This window comes from Micrasema longulum, unplaced genomic scaffold (genome assembly GCF_059751315.1).
Source record: "Micrasema longulum isolate JH-2025_06_02 unplaced genomic scaffold, ASM5975131v1 h1tg001700l, whole genome shotgun sequence".
Lineage (NCBI taxonomy): Eukaryota > Metazoa > Arthropoda > Insecta > Trichoptera > Brachycentridae > Micrasema > Micrasema longulum.
In genome coordinates this window covers 36,556-52,365 of record NW_028278878.1, presented here as the reverse complement: position 1 = coordinate 52,365, position 15,810 = coordinate 36,556, and the positions used below count along the sequence as shown (strand labels likewise).

At 33.4% G+C, this 15,810-nt stretch overlaps 1 protein-coding gene across 1 annotated transcript in view; it reads right to left on the bottom strand.

The window, feature by feature from the left end:
- The window catches only part of LOC148274284 (dystrophin-like), a 144,578-nt gene that overhangs the window by 102,268 nt on the left and 26,500 nt on the right, over positions 1-15,810 (bottom strand). The window contains exon 3 of the mRNA XM_088237347.1: positions 11,816-11,960. Coding sequence (XP_088093473.1) covers positions 11,816-11,960 — 145 coding nt within the window. The remainder of the gene's footprint in view (positions 1-11,815; positions 11,961-15,810) is intronic.

The window sequence follows — 15,810 nt, the reverse complement described above, 5'->3', positions numbered from 1 at the left end:
ATAAAACATTTATGCTCCTTACTTTTAAAAAAAAATATTAGATTGAAGATTTTAATACCTACGAACACGCACAGCGCAAAGATCTACATCTCTCTGAAAACCGCACGTAAATCGGTTAAGCCGTTTAAGAGGAGTTCAGTGACATTACACGTACAGAGGAATTATATATATAAAGATAACTAAAATTAAAATGAATAATATAATAAATGAAATGTCATATTTTTTAATCAAATATTTTTGTACACTCGTAAGTTACGTAAAAATCGTTGTTTCTTTGTCCGACTGTGTATACATTGCACGCTGACAACATCCAAAAATCAGCTGACTCAGGTGAAGGGTCTGGAGTAAACATGGATCATGTAATCAGTAAACGTCACAGGTAATACTTTACACCTTTTTATACCTGTCTCCATTTCGCCATCTCATTATTTACCGAACAGAATACTGCAGATGTGGTATGATAATACGAGGTGGTGAATAAATTATACGCAATTCATAATTCACCCAGCAGAGGTGTTTCCGGCGGCTAGACACGGGCGAGAGACATCTCGCGGCGGCAAACGGAAATTAATTACATTCCAGTTATTTAAATATTATGTTACGGTTTTCAGTGCCATCTGACGGAATTTGTTTTCGTAAAAATATAAAACTTAAATGGATCCCGCCTATTAAAAGATTTTCAGCTTGTTTAGCTAGTACCCTACAGTGTATTTAGTCTCAGGATCGATACCCAAAGGTAAATGAATGATTTATTTTAGTTTTCACATGTTAAGGTGGCAAATGTCCAGACGTTTATTTATTTATTATATATACGGCCTAAGCCAATTACAGCAGTTATATAAAGAAACGTGTATTCGGGAAACTGAACTAAAAGAGCATAAAACTATGTAGCAAAGACAAAGAAGGCTAATAAAATAATGGTATAAAATATATTAAAAAACACGATACACATAAAAGACTTCGAGCTAAACTATGCCAAGTCATCTTCATCTCACACTTTTTTAGTGGCGAAGAGATGTACAAAAAACCGGAAGATCTATCTCAAAGAATTCAAAGTTATGTGGCAAATTGAATAATCTTCCGATTCTGGACATCGGGGCATAAAAACATAAGTTGCTCATAGAAGATTTAATAAATAGCAGATGTTGACATCTGGTGACATGGTCGGGAACGTGAAAAGAAATTGATTGCAATGGAGATGGGACATCACTTAATGCACCAAGTATTTTTTAATGCATATAAGGTCCAACTCAGTTTAACGTTTATCCAATGGAGACGGATTAAGAGATTGCTCTTTTTAAAATAGGAATAATATCCCCTTTGCAATCCAAACAACCATGCCACTTTTATTAGAAAACGGCGTTGGACAGACTCGATATGGTCAATATGAGTACTATAGAATGGACACCAAATTAGAAAATTCTAGATGGGATCGAACTACTGAGCAGTAAGGAGTTTTGATGGTATTAATATTTTTGAAGTCCATCGTTTTGAAGTCGCCTCCGGACCTCGGTTCGTCGGCCTTACGGACCCTAGTTGATCGGTCCTTCGGGCCTCGGTTCACAAATTCACGAATTAGTTTGTAAAGCGCTTTTGAGTTATTTATTACATTACGCAAATGGCACTTTACAAGTTGCTAATAATAATAATAAAATAAATAAAAGACATGTACCATTTAGTAAACTTCCTTATTTTTTAAATTCAAAAATATATGTAACAAGGTAAAAGTAAATGCAAATACATTACTGATTGAAATTATAAATATTGAATTTAAGAGAATTCATAAATACAATTGTTACTTATTTGAATTGTGAGCAAATGAGGACGTGATGCCAGCCTTGCAGGCAACTATATAAAATAATAAAATGAAAAAGCAGTAAAAAGTGTCAACACATCTCTAAAGAAGGTTTAAACATCTTTCGAACTTTCGGACTTGTAGTTTTATATCACTATCCCTTAGCTTACCGGCATCAAATTAAACTGTTATATGATTGTTATGGTAGGATGCGAAAATTATATTGTCATGCCACGAAAATACTTTAAATAATGAAAGTTCATTAAAATAACACATCAATCAATTTAACTGGTTCATTCCAGTGCAATATTACATTTCTAGAAAAGCGAATTTCCCTCCAAAAAACCCAAGTAAAGCTTCCAACGCGACGTCGAACACAATTTTTCATAAAAAGAATTCCATTTAATTTCAAACGGACTAAAAAATGAGGAACTTTCGATAGAGGAACAGACTGTCATATTTCATAAAGCTTTTGACTTCTGTGGAGTGAAAAAGACTGTGTAGTGATGCGAATCATTGGTTTCGATTATCGATTTAAATCCAATCGGTTGTTTCCAAAATATTATTGAACAAATAGGCAAATACATTTCGATGATCCATGCTTATACTTTGTACGCATAAATTATACTTTTTGTTCAAAAAATCAAATTTTATAATGAAACTTTCTAGTCTCCTAAATGTATTATTTACAGACTATTTACACATAACTTTTAAAAACCTGTTATTGAAAAACCTTAAGTGTACTGTAAGTGGGAAAAAAGGTTGTAAGTAACATCATCATCTCCCTTTCTGCACTTAGTGGTGCATAGAGCACTGCACTGGTAAACCAAATGCAGTGTAATTTAATCATCTTATTACATGGCAGTATCAGACCTACACTTTAGGTAGCAGTCCAGGAACAATAGAATATTGCAGTTTAAATAACGTTAAAAATCAATATTTCACGTCTACCCTGCCAGCAATCTAACGTAGGACCTTAAGAATGGTAGGCATACTCGCCAATCTTTTCTAAGCAAGGCGGATGCATCTCCGATCAATGATCTTATTTAGTATTTTTATCTGAGAGAGGCCGTCGAGTCGAAAACACTAGTCCAAGATTCTGATTTCATTTCACATACAAGAGTGTATTTTTCATCCGCCTAGACACAAAAATATTAATACCTACTAGAAACAACTAAGTTAAACAGATATTACAACAAACAAAATTATTATTAGAAAACTTGGAAGTCTAGGCATATAAGTGGCTTATGACCTGTCAGTAGCTGTTTTATTTTATCACTTTACAGGTTGTGTAACATTCATCATTCTGCAGCGTTAACCTTTCTCTTACTGTCCTAAAAACACCCGCGCGTTGCGGTGCTGTGTAGTCACTACACATTAAAAAAAAATAGATTTAAAAAGGGAAATTGAATATTTATAGGGAATGGCTTTAATTAATCATAATTTAATCCAAAGTTGATAATATTTCAAATCTTACTGCTGAAAAAATGAAAAAAACCATTGGGTATCGCTAACGACTCGGGTGAAACGTGCACCCGCGCCAACTTCGCGAGAGCTACTAAGTATATAGTACTGGACTACGTGACTGGACATGTAGTGGACGTGTAACGCAGGTGTTATTGGTATACTGTGAGTATATTTGTAATTTATCTCGGATTTCCGATAAAATGTTTTTTTGTGCCTAATAAGTACTTATTATTTAATAACAAATTATTTCAGTCGATACGTAAATGTGTACTGGAGGAATACTGAAAATCTAAACCCAATATTTATTATATTTATAAAGATATTAGAGTTATAAGACGCAATGTGTACTAGCTACACATCACCGGGGATTAAATCATAATTATTAAATTTCTATCATTCGATAGTCTATCAATAGAGTATGCGCCTCACTAACGTGAGTATATTTATTGCACGGGAGAGGGCAGTATTAGCGAGACACTAGTGACATCTGTGGAAATAAAATATAGTGAAGTGTAGAGCGCCCAGCACGAGAGAAACTTTAAGCATGAATTGAAATTTTAATCTCCTTGCAATAAATAATAGGGTGCTTTCAAGTAACTTCCCCTAAAACTCTACATTCAACTTATTTAAAATATTTTGTTCAAATTGCTGATAGCCGGTAGCTTTGAAGCCGTTAAAATATATTACAAGTTAAGTTATTTCAGAACTTCATGAAAGCGTATAAAATACCAAACAAAGGCTTACGAACTAAATGTTATAATATCCATTTAATTTGTTAAAGATTTTTATTGATTATCAATCTTTAAAATTGAAATAAACGATTAAACATACGGTATTCAGAACTTCTGAAAACTACAATATGATAAAAATATTCAAGCAAATGCTTTTAACTGTTATATTTGTTTCTTTGTTAGAGCGCAACACTTGAATGTTCATTTTCTTAAGCCAGGAAACCCTTTGAAAAAAATCTTTAAAAAGGATATCGAGTGGGGATAAGTCGGCCTCCTAGTGTAGTGGTTGGCGCACGCCTACCCTTTTTGAGGCCCCGGATTCCATTCCTGTCAGGATCAAATTGAATTTTTTTCATAAAAAGTAAGGAAATCATACGATTCACGCATTTTACCATGTTGTTTTTTGTCACGCTTTTTATGAGACTGCAGCTTCAACACCGCAATATTTCGCTGTCCCTGGACCTTACCTTCGATAAAGTAACAATTATCTAGATCCGCCGCGATTGGAGTTGAAATGCAGTGCTCTATGCACCATTGGGTGCGGATAGGAAAATGATGATGAGATATTAATAACAATTCATAATGCAGATTGTAGATGATGGCGGTTTTGCCGATAATTTAAAGGTCTGTGTGCAAAGACATGGCTCAATTTATCTCAATTGACACTTAAATTATCATTATCCACGAAAACCACTCGGTTATACGTGACTTGAGAGCTGATTGAAAAAGGACGCTTAGCACAACGAAACAGATGAAGAAGCATTTGTTTGGAGGCTGTATGCTTAAAATTTAATTTTCGTTCCGTTCACGTCAGCCTTCAGATCGGTGGGAAACTCGCACGACGATAAAATGGAGAGAAAAGGTGCGGAGTAGGCTTTGGGGAAAAATTAAAACGAAAATCTTTACACTCCCTGAATATTTCGGCCTCCTTAGCGAAAATTCTCTACGTGTTATGTGCGGCCGAAAGTACTTTCAATTTGCGCCAAGCTTTACATTATTTCAGCACAAGTATTGTAATGTGTAAATATGCATGTGGCGGAAAATGGTTCGCTGAAATTAATCTTTAAAGACCCATAAAGTTCGGTTAATCGAGTCAAATGTAGTTTTTTTTACATTATTTATGTTACAAAAAATAAGCAGAATGCTAAAAAATGTAAAATGAGGATATGATATAAAATTAGCATCTACAGTCAATATTATTCTTCTCAGAAAATTAAAATTTAGCTGTCCATTTTTCACATGTGTGTGAACCAATTCGCGTTCAATTTCTGAGGCTGTATGAGGTTTGTTGCTTGAATTTGAGACAGGGAATAGTCTTGGAGGCAATATTATTTTTGCACAATTGCATTGATTTGAGGATTATAATATATTAGGTATACAAATCAGGCGCGTGCGGTGTATATTATCAGAAGGGATGCTTACAAAAAATAATTATGTTCTTACTTTGAGTATAAATGATAAAGGATATAGGTAGATATGTAATTTACATTAAAATAGCATTGAATTACTTTTAAAAAGTGCACTTAGGGTATTATATCTGTGTTTTATAAGTTTTCCATTATAATTATAATCAAAAAATTATCGTCAATAAATTAACGGAACACAGTAAGAGGCGCGTTTAGCGGTGACGCTTCAAACATTAGGACAGTACCTAAAGCTCGAGATGTTCTTAAATTCTGGCCAAATTTCAATAAAACGCTATTTAATTAATTAGGCAATATGCTATTAAAGTAGTTTTTTCTTTGTATTACACAAGTTGAATGCTCGAGTCTCGCAGAACAGCACTACAATGTTATGAACCTTAATGCGCGTGCGCGGAAATTCGAACATTTGTAATAGGACTGGACTCGAAATAAAGAGTGGTATCGATATTTCAGCGTATCTGGCGAATACTATCAAAGCCAATGTACCACGGTATTCAGTACGTTGATATAAAAAATACGCATACATAGGTAGAAATAGATCCTGAAAACATTGTTCGAATTTGTAAATCGCATGTGCTTGAACATTTTCTGCGATAATTTTAGAAATATTTGTGGATTTTTTACATTTACATTTTTTTATAAAAGAATAGTCAAAAGATGCGCCGCATCCACATGTATGGGCGAAACGCGCCTGATACATATAATTCAATAAAACATAATTATGTATTTTTGGGAACAACCTTGCCCAGTAAAAAATGGGCAAAAAAAGGTTGAGATTTTAAAAAATGCATAATGCAACTGAGCTTACATTACAAAATAAATCATTTTAAAATGAAGTAATAGCTCACCCACCACACGACACATACCGTATCTGAGGATAAGGAAAAATTGGTCTTTGCCAAACGAGAAAAGCTGCCCGCAAGAATTCTCTGTAAGCTGGTGGCCTTGGAATCTGTGTGCTAAAAGAAGGTAATCTAGAAGTACCTATCTGATCATGGTCTTTCGCTTCGCTCTTCTCAGGAAAGAACACTTTCCATTCCTCGACATATCACATCATTTTTCAGTTATTCCTTTTCTGTTCAAAGTGCTAGACTTTGGAATGATCGACTTTTTCATATAATCCAGCCACCTTTAAGAAATGCCTGAAACATAACTATATAATATATCCCTAGAATTCTGACCTAAGTGGATTTTATTGTTTTTTAAAATATATTTCATCGTCCCTTTTCTATTCTTGGTTCCTCTTTCTCTCTCCTTCCAAACTCATTATCTGATTCCGCATTCCTCATCCTTTAATACGTACAATATATAGTACTTTACTTTTGTTTAAGTTAATATGTGCAAGCCTTACCTCCCCATTAAAAAACCGCTGTTTTTTTAAATAAATTAGTTTATTTTTTCATGTACGTATGTTTTGATATATGTTTTCGATTTTAAGAACAAATTTTTGACCAGTTTGTTTTTTTGTTGGGTGGAAGATATTGCCTTTGGCAATAAGTTCGCCAAACTACTTACTCTATGAACTTGAATATTTCAATAAATAAATGAATAAGACGCACTTTATTGGGTTGACGAAGAGAGGGAAGTGAATTCTATTTTGAATGGGATTATATTGATTGGACATGACTAATCACCTCTTCGTTCTCATTCTCAAGACACTCTCTTAATACCCATACACAATTCCTCTTTCTTCTCTAACTCATATAGTGTCCATGCGGCTCGACTGTGGAATCATCTCCCATCCACCATCAAAGATGTTACTACATTATCTCTGTTTAAGTCACGTCTGAAGAAACATCTCCTTTCTCTTTCTTAATCACTCCTCCTTTTCTTTGTCCTCTTTCCTCTTTTTTCCTTTTTCACATTGAGTAATAGTTTTGATTTAAGGTAATTTATAAACAAATGCGTTTATTTCTATTTTTATAAATTTTTAACTTTTTAATTATTTTTTTCTATTGTATATGTTCTGTAACTTGAATTATAAAAATAAAACTTTTATTCTATTGGTTGGTTGGAAGAAATTGCCATTTGGCAATAAGCCCGCTAATGTACAAATAACATTATGTACAAAAAGTTAAATAAATAAATAAATAAAAATAATTCGCTAAAATTATTAGAACACATTTTGAAAGTTTGAGATTCCTTTTGTAACCACCGGAGCTGTATATCCAAGAGAACCTATAAAAGGGCCACGGATATTAGCTAGAGGCTTAATTCGGTATTAGTAGAGAGACGGAAAGAGACAAGACAATATATGTATGAATACGAAGTAACAATCAAACTACTTGGTTCAATTTTAGATAATTTTTTTTGTAATAAAAGCGCATCGCAAGTATTGTAGGGCATCGTAAGAGATGGTAACTCCTTATGGAAAAAAAAACGAAAATGAATTACATACACGAGACTTTTATTGATGTTTCGTATCAACGCATATTCCAAAAATGCGTAAATTACACGTATTGATTGTCAGATTATAAACAAATATATCTACGTCACAGGATAAAAAAATATTAATTACAACAGACGATGCCGACGGTATGCGGATAGTAGGTGAACCATAGTTTGTCTAGTACGTGTTAATATTACCGACAATAATAATTATTTGTGTGGTCATTTATCATGTCGGTCGCGGTACCTAGAACTCGTAAATATGTTTTGCAGGATGTATAATAACGGGTCAAAAGGTTGTACGAGAGTAACGTAAATATAATTATTCCCTTAAAGATATGAGACCGTAATGGAGAGTTGGATGAACACTCGTGTTTACGCGTAATCCAGAAAATAAACATGGGAATTAACGTATTCAACATTGAAAGCGCATAGAAAACATTGTCGACGAGTTCCAGAGTCGCAAAAATAAGTTCTGGTACAGAATTTCAAAAATCGAAGTACGAACGTATTTGTATCAGCATTTTTTAATATACTACAATAGTCGGCATAAAATAAAGGACATTGGGCTCAAAAAAAAGACTGCCGGCCTGATCGGCTTTGTAGAGCGTCGTCTTTGTCATTTATACAGATACCGAGCTTGTGCGACAGAGACGCCGCTCTAGAAAGTCGGCAGTCTTTTTCTTAAGCCCCATGTAGGTACTTACTGTCGAGTACTGTACTTCCTAATATTTTTTCTTAATAAATACACGCAAACCCTTGAAAATATTTAAAATTGTCTAAAAGAATCAACATATTCGGGAGAAAATGTACGAATTTTAATTTACCGAGTTAAAAATAATAATAAAATTAACATAGCGCCATTTTTGTACAAAATCACCTGATCGCCTTACAATTCTGTACTTATGACGTTCTAAATAAGCTAAAACTACATATTAAATAATTTGATTTCAAAATTGAGGGTATTACAAACTAAAGTAGTGGGATTTCAGTTGAGATCAATGGCCTCATACTGCAACTAATTCGTCTCGTAAATTCATTCGTATCATATGAGAGGGAACGAAAAAGAAATACGATTTCGACTGAGAGTAAGATGGAGATATGACGGACCAACGAACTTACGAATCAAAATTGCGGCAGAATTTTTAATATTTTATTTATTTATTTTCACCTTTATCAAAAATACAATTTTACGTTCACTTTGCCCAGCTAACAAGGGTACATACCCCGTTTCAAGTTAGGCAATTACATTCCAATATATCAATATAGTGCAGGCAATTGGTAAAATAAACCAAAGTAGGGAACAAAATGCCGAACACTCTTCTAGTGGAACGGAAGGCCTGTTGACAACTGTCAACAGGCCGGCTTCTCCTGAAGAGTTTTAAGTGGTTTCCTCTCCACATGAGCAAACGCTGAGAAGTACCTGATTGGCCCACATTAGAATATCCTTTCTGATTCCGTTTAGCTAAAATAAAGTAACATAATAGCAGAAAAATCCTATTTTTTAAATGTAAACCTTGTAAATCATAAGCAAGGTAAAAAAAAATGCAACTCTCATAAAAAATATTTATAAAAAAAAAGTTGCGGATGGATGATGGGCTTAAGGATCTCCCCTCAATGCAGAAAGACTTTGCAATAATAATAGTTAAGATGCTCGGCTAAATAAAAACAAGCTTTTCAAGCAGTTGCTAAAAAGGAAACATCCATTTTATTTGTTTCGGTACAAAGTTGTATTCGGGGTGGATAAAACTAGATTAAAAATGTTGTTCCTCGCATTATCTCAAGATGTAGCGCTTTACGGCGAATTTTCAGACGATTACTTCGTAAAACATCATGTTCGCGAGAACGGCGCGATCCGCGAGGTAAATATTTGCGTAGCTTGAGGGTTTAAGAAATTAATATGATAGTTAATCAAATTAAACTATAAACGAGGCTGGAGTAATTCCGGAAGGTATTTTGAAAAGAGGCACGCAATAAAACTGGCGGGGTAGTTTGTTTACAGGATAGGTTTAAGGGCGGGCGATGTAGAAATATTCACGCCTTTGGGTTCGACAGGTTGTAGGTACGCGGGAGAGAAATATTACGGCAGCTGAAATGAGCCCCTATTCCATAAAGGCTAACTCAATTGGTTTAAAATCAATACAAGTAGACTGCGAAGATTGTGAGTTATGTTCTGTGTTAAAAACACGGGAAAAGCAATAATGAAACTTGGATAAAAAATTTATATATATATATATCAAAATATTGAGAATATTCAAATCGATATGTGAAATTTCTAAATTCTACAAGTTGCTGATTTGTTGCGAGGTTGGCTCAAATACGATTTAAATCCATTTAAAAAAAGGTTACAAGTCGGGAATAACGTTAAAAATATAATATACATTTATAGCGGATTTTTACGATTCCAATGACATATTTATCAATGTATTTTAAATAAGTTTTTTTTAAATAATCGGGTTTAAAAATGAGCACATATAAAACGGCTTGACGTTAGCATCACGACATTTTGACGTCACGCGTTATGAACGTCATACGTGCCGTTTGTATGGGCGAAAATGCCGCGTTTACGGGTGATTCGAAATGTGTATATTCCAAACCCTTTTAAATTTAAAATTTGATCTACGTCTAACGAAAAAATTCGGTAACTATCGTAATTTTGCCTTTTAAAAAAATAAATTTTAAAAAATTGAAAAAACCGTATTGCAAATATTTAATTGAAATAAAACAGACCAATTAAAAAAACATACATATTTTTAAAAATGTCTCTTAACGAATTAATTACATTTCCAAGTAACGTAGTAAATACCATTATAATAATACAATAGTTTTAAGTTTATTTAGTCATATTATAAAACACATAATTGAATAAAATTATAAACTTCAGTTTGAGCGTTTAATATTTATTCATTTTTACAGTTTTGTAGACACAAAACATGAAATGGTTGTTTTTGGTCTAAAGTTTAGACTCTAAAGCCATCATGATTTCAATGATTCTAATTATTATAATAATACTGAATTAACCATCTAATTTTAAATGATGGTATATGATTGTGAATTATCTAATTAAAAAACATTTTTGGCTTTTTTTGTTTCATTTATATCCTCTTAAAAATACTATAAAAAATGTAAATGAAATACCTATAACCTCAAAGTAATAATTCACTAGATAGGCCTTTTAGCTCCATTGCATAGAACAAAAGCGTTCCAAATGTTTAGTTTTTATTTTAACAACGGTGTAACGAGTAACGGGTGGTTTCGGTTTGTGCTTACGTTTCTCGACCTGAGTACCTATGACCCGTTGTATTACTGTAAACTGTAGCTAACTTGTGGTTGATAATCATAAGATGTTTTTTGTCCATATGCGCGACTCTTTTAGCCAGTAGCGCATTACTACTCTAAGCCTATAAAGCTGTCATATTAAAATTCGAAAACAACCGTGGAAATTATTCATATTTTTTTTCATTTACTGACAAGGTCTTAAAACATAACAGCACTTCCTCGCTTCCAAAAAGAAAATAACAATTATTTGAAATTAATTTTTGCAAGAACAAAAAGAGTAAAAAGAACAAACTAGTATAGATGACACGATTCTATACAGAGCAGTGGCGTCTTTGATACCAAATTTCTAGTGAAGCTCAGATTTTAAGAATAAGTATAATATGCGTAAATGTTAAGTAAATAACACAGTACGGACTATGTTTGTGGGGCATCTTTGGGGATTTTTATATTGGTTGGTAATATTTTATCTTCATAATGTGTTAATATAATGCGAGTTAAAATACATATTAGGTACTGGTGAATAGCAATGATTTCTTAGTGAGGCTCAGCCTCACTTGCTTCATATGCTCCTTCGTCCCTGATACAGAGACAGCAAGGGCTAAAATTATCTTGGGGCATTCAATGCACGGGACGTAGCATTCGTACTATTGATAAAGGAGCTTTTGTTCTTTTGTTTATAACTTTGGTGAATTAGACGCTAAAAAAATAAAAGTATAGTCGACTGCACTTACTTGTTGCTTCAGGAGAGCTGCGGTATCTCCTGCTGGAGGTCCAAGTCCACTGAGTTCTGTATCCTTCCTGATAACCCACTCTATAAGTTCCCTGAGAGACAGCAGGAGTGCAGACCAGTGCTCGGCGTTGCTCTCCAGACGATTTCTGCGATAAAGAAATGGTCAAATTATTCTTCAAAGTTCAATGATCCTGGTAAAATGGAAATATTATACCAATTTTGAACTGATATTTTTAATTCTTTGTAATTAAGAAAATAACAGTCAATAAAAAATATTTTTACGATACGACTTATCAAATAATATTGTGAAATGTTTAAAATTTTGGCCAACGAGACGACCGCTGCAACAAATTGAGAGTAGATATGATAACATGACATGAAGGTTTGATGGATACTCAGTTTATTTATCAAAATAGAGTGCTACAAATATACATTTTGTTTTTTCGGAAAGATTGCTTTGTTATTCAAGATAAAAATGATGAAAATTATAATTTCTTTGTCTGCATAAGATGATGCATACGATACTACATTGGTACGCCAGAAAAAACAAAGATTTTTTGTTGCTGTTATTATTATAACAAACCTTTAATTTATTTTTAAATCTAGTTGTAGTCCCGTGACTAGTGTTGCAGACTCACGGAACAAGAAGTCCGAACCCTACTGTATCCCAACTTGATTTTCAATGGGCACGCACTTTCGCCGTATTTTTACCACTAACAACACCGCGCAAGATATACCGGAACTACCCGACGTCGGCACGATCGGAGCTCGCCAGAATCTGCGTGTGCCCGGTCTGCTTCTGTTCAGTTGGCTTTGCTTTCTCTCTCTTTCTAAAACTTACAAATACCCACATCATGTAAATATGTCTTACGGTTTATTCATTCCGTGTTGTACTTAATTTAATCACATCTTTGTATATCTTGTATTCACCATATTATCTATTAAATCTCAGAACAATGTAAGTAAATCTAACATTTAATTTCAAGCTACCTTGCAACGAAACTGCGGTAAGTCAAACCAACGATTTCATATTAACAAAATATTTCACTACACTAATATTATAATAATGATGTACAACTCATCGAAAATGGCCCCAAAAATTGAAATATTTGAGTAAAAAAAAGGAAAATATTATTATTTTAAAATAAAAAGGTATCTTTAAGATGCGTCATCATCATTTTCTTACGCTTCAGATACTAGTCCAGGGACGATCAAATATTTTTCGGTGTAAAACCACCTGTAGAACTAATATTTTATATCATCTTTACCAGAAATTGAACCCGAAACATCAAACATGGGAAACAAACTGATGGGAAGTTCTAATTTATCTTCAATTTAATCCACAAACTAAATTAAAATTTTCTGAACAAAAAATAAAATATGTTTACAATTTTTTTTTCTAAACAAACTTTCGCAGATAAAAATATTGATATTAGTTTATACCGTCTCAGTATATACCGATGAAGACAGCCGTTCATAATCGCGGCCATGGTAGGCGAACGGGTCAGTCGTAAACTTAACAATTTATGATTTTTATGTTTTTTTTCTCATAGTTATGAGGCAGACAAATCGTTTTCGCAGGATTTCGTTTTTCAAGATTTTTAGCGCCGAGGAGTCGTCGAGTCAGTAGGTAGGTAGGTACTTATTTCTTACTTAAAATAACAAGATACCACTTATATTGATTTAGTATTGGGGAGTTATTATTTCTTTTCCGATTTCGTAGAATCAACTTAAAATATCTCTACTAATGAGACAAGGAAACAACGTTTTCAATCAAAAAATGCCAATTAAATAAGTTTTAATAGCTGACAGAATTCGATTTTTGAGGACTTAGAAGATTTATACAATTCGAAATGAAATAATGACGCTGTCGCGAAGGAAACAATGCCGAGCTTTGGAAGGGTTTTGCGGAAAAATTCATTTAATTAAAACCAGACAGAGTGACAATATTTAAATTTTGACAAAATATTGAATTCATTGTTGTATCTTGCTTGATTTGCATATTAAAAGATAGCTAGCGGCGCCATCTGTGGGTGGAATTCAAAATTTTCCGGTCACCTCTCGCCCCTAATGTCCCGCTAAAACAAAAACTTATCAACTGAACCTTTTTGCGACAGGCGCCATTTATTATTTAACATCTCCACAATTTAAAGTTACTCCGCCAACAAAAAAGGACGTTTATTGAGTTTGATATACAATTTTTTATAATAATGACGGAAGTTAAATATTTTGAATGCGTTTATCTCGGAATGAAACCGCTTTTGGAGTTCTATTACGTCGTAATTTTATTACTTACGCCGCGGTTACTGCTCAATATATTTTTTTCAGCGTTTCGTTTCGAAACGTTCGTTTGAAAATACCCTAATAAGGCGAAAAAATTGTCACGAAGTTTTTATTTTTATATGTTAATATTTGTAAAAATAAAATAAAGTGTTCAGTAGACTCAAATCAGTGTTTGATTTCTAATTATAAGTTTAAATATGGAGTTCCACAAAATAAACACCAAATCAATCAATAAATTATATTTCCTATTTCTTCATCTCGTGGTGCACATTGCACTAATTTGGAGCACCGGTTCTAACGTATTTGTTAAATCAAGCCATCATAACTGCAAAAAAACTCGGCAAGAACAACGAAATATTGTGATAAATAAATTAATAATCTTGTTGGAATTTAATTGTAGGTATTTTATAAGATGCTATGTAATTTTCTCTTGGAAAAGTAGTCAATTTTAAATTTTACATTGCTACGACTTATTGTTAGTAGGTTTGATTTTATAAGAAAGAAACCAGAGAAAAAAAATGGTTTAACGATAACGGCAAGGTTGATCTACAAATAGCATTTGAAAAATTAATTATTAATTTCACTTCGGTACAATTTACCGTTAAAAATCTTTATTTTATACCGGGGAGTGTAAGAAAAAATCAACTTAAATACAGCATGTTAATCAGGATTATAGTATTTTAAATGTTGCGTCGCTGCGATTAACCGTTGAAAAGTTAGATTCTATATAGAAAACCAAGGAAAATTTTGCACGAAACTGTTGAAAAAACTGTGGAAAACGTGCTCGATGTAACAATCGTCAAATGCGTTGGCGAAAATGACGATAGTTAAAAGTTAAGCGTACGTGGGAGCAACTAGTGATAACCGACGATCGACATTTGTTGCAGCTTAACGATTTTTAAATGTTGAGTATGTATGCAGGTACCTTTAGTTTACAACTAACTGGTTGATATCCATTTACAACGATTAACAAATAAATAATTTTGAAATTGGGATATTTGTAAAACAATCATAAGAGCGCAAATGTCACTTTTCACACCCACCAAAACACTGTGTATGTGTGAGAGGGTAGGTGTATGAGTGTGATGTGTGAATTCTCGAATTAATTCATAAAGTTACGAATAATGAAATAATGAGAGTGCAAATCTGAGACATAAGATTGAGAAAGTCGCTGAGATGGTTTAGTTAAGAACGAATGGATGATGAAAGAAATGTAAAACAGGTATAGCGAGAGTTAATGGTAACGTAGGACGAGAACGATCAAAAAGACGTGACATGATCAGATACACCAAAATCTTAAGTCTAGTCATGTCAAAAGTAGACGCAAACGAGGGGTGTTTATGACAAGATGTATGAATGTGAAAAAAAAGAAATGTATGTCAGGAAAGACGTGTGTGGCGGTCAACCCTCTTTGCCTACTATAACGGGGAAATGACATGATGGTAGTAGTAGTGTAAAAAGGGTTAAAACTAGCGGAATATAATGAACAAGCAATTAAGGATCAGGGTAATATTAGTTTAATTAAACAAGTAATATGCAAAATTAGACAAAACACAACTTGACAGAGTTAACTAATAATATTGCACGACCAACTTGTATTAATAATAGTTCAGCTTTCAACAACCACATAGAAACTTTCCTCGCTGCACTCACAAACCATAGACACAGAACCACCGACGGTTAGAGCATAGACAACACGCGGCGGGTTCCTCA